Source organism: Nestor notabilis, unplaced genomic scaffold (genome assembly GCF_000696875.1).
Source record: "Nestor notabilis isolate BGI_N333 unplaced genomic scaffold, ASM69687v1 scaffold24642, whole genome shotgun sequence".
Lineage (NCBI taxonomy): Eukaryota > Metazoa > Chordata > Aves > Psittaciformes > Psittacidae > Nestor > Nestor notabilis.
In genome coordinates, this window is record NW_009919087.1 from 2,769 (window position 1) to 4,462 (window position 1,694).

General features: G+C 61.6%; 1 protein-coding gene across 1 annotated transcript in view; it reads right to left on the reverse strand.

Moving 5' to 3' along the window:
• LOC104402254 (ankyrin-1-like) overlaps positions 1–1,694 on the reverse strand; it is a gene marked incomplete at both ends in the record, with an annotated part of 7,100 nt that overhangs the window by 2,751 nt on the left and 2,655 nt on the right. The window contains 5 exons of the mRNA XM_010010076.1: positions 90–236; positions 347–478; positions 1,040–1,114; positions 1,340–1,424; positions 1,567–1,686. Coding sequence (XP_010008378.1) covers positions 90–236; positions 347–478; positions 1,040–1,114; positions 1,340–1,424; positions 1,567–1,686 — 559 coding nt within the window. The remainder of the gene's footprint in view (positions 1–89; positions 237–346; positions 479–1,039; positions 1,115–1,339; positions 1,425–1,566; positions 1,687–1,694) is intronic.

Below are 1,694 nucleotides of genomic sequence, written 5' to 3' on the forward strand. Positions count from 1 at the left end.
CCTCCTGCAGGCCAGAAGCCAGTGTCTTCCTGGGGATGGACTCACCATTCATCTGGGATGGACTCACCATTCATCTGGGATGGACTCACCATTCATCTGGGATGGCGACAGGGAATAGTCCCTCTCCGTGTAGCGCCAGCTGCCCTTCAGGCTGCGGCTCTGCCGCCCGGAGCCCTCCAGCATGTTGACAATCTCGCCGCGGTCGATGCTCCTCAGCGCCGTGAACAGAGCCTCCACTGCAGAGGGAGCCGGGTCAGCACAGCCGGGCCCGCTCAACTCCAGGCGGGGCCGGGAGCCGGGGGACGGCGCAGAGCCCTGCCTGCGACGGGGCACCTCGGGTACTCACTGTTGACGCTCTTGCCCTCGCGGCTGACCCAGAGGTTGAGCAGTGCTAAGCTCTGCTCCAGCAGGGAGTTGGGGTTCTCCACACGTATCCTGTTGATCTCATCCACCCCGAACTGCAGCTCACGTGCCAGCTCTGGAGGAGACACCGTATCTCAGCATCACACCCTCTGGAACCCACTGCCAGCTCCCAAGCCAGAAAGGCTTTAGGAATGTTGTGAAGGGCTCAGCCAGACCCAGCACGGAGTCCCTAACCCTAACCCTGTCCTGGTCATGTACAGCTGAACGTGGCAGAACGTAGGAGCAGGAGCTGGGATGGAGCAGAGGTTGAAGCCCCTCTGCCCAGGCTGCCTGAACCAGGGTAGCAGCATCTCGTGCTAAGGAGAAGCACAGGTTCTGCCATCAGGTGTGTGGCTGCAGCGACAGTGCCGGGCTCCACAAACAGCAGCGATATGCATGAGTCAAGCAAAACCCTGTGTGTGTGCATGTGAATGCATGTACAGCTGCAAGAAGGTGCATTTCAGAGCCATGGTACGCTCACAGGCTCCAGAGGTGCTGCCAGAGGAGCTAGTGCAGGCTGCATGCACATCAACTGGACAGTGTAAAGCATAGTCACTCCCTGCCACAGCCTGTTTCCAGCCTTCCTACGTGTCACCTTCCTGAGGAGCATCCTCAGAGCCATCAGGTATGGACTCACCAGCCCAGCTGAGGCCCAATTGCTCTGCTATCTCGACCATCTTCTGGTCTGCCTTGTCTGTGCTGCTCACGGAGCCTGGAGGAGAAGAAGGAGTCACAGCTTCAGCTGCGCAGGGCCCTGCACCGACATGGGGACGGGAAAGGGGGGTCTCGTAGCCTTGTGTGCAGGCAGGACCAAGGAAACCCGCAGGGAAAGGGAAGCTGCCGCCAGCACAAGAGGGTCAGCCCAGCCTTTCCCTCAGGCCTGTGCCCCCCAAGTGCATGCGGTGCGTGGGCTCGGACGGCCCCACAGGCTGCGTACCGAAACTGGTCTCACTCAGCATGCTGTACCGCTCCCGCAGAGACAACAGCGTCAGCGTCCTCCTCCGCTCCTCACCGCCGCTTCCCTGGGACAGCGGGCACAAAGCAAGGGGTCACCACCTTGACAAGGGGGCAGCAGCTCTGCCCTGGCACCCAGCACAGCCTGGCCTGGCCATGTGAGGAAGGAGAGCTCAAAGCGAGGGCCGCCCGCGGCCCCTGGGCACTGACCTTGCTGCAGGGCGGGATGCTGATGTTCAGGTGGCACAGCACATGCTGGAGGTCCTCATACTTCATGGCTTTGCGCAGGAAAGACAGGGAGCCGCTGGCTTCCCGGCTGGGGTTCCGGAACTGGGGGG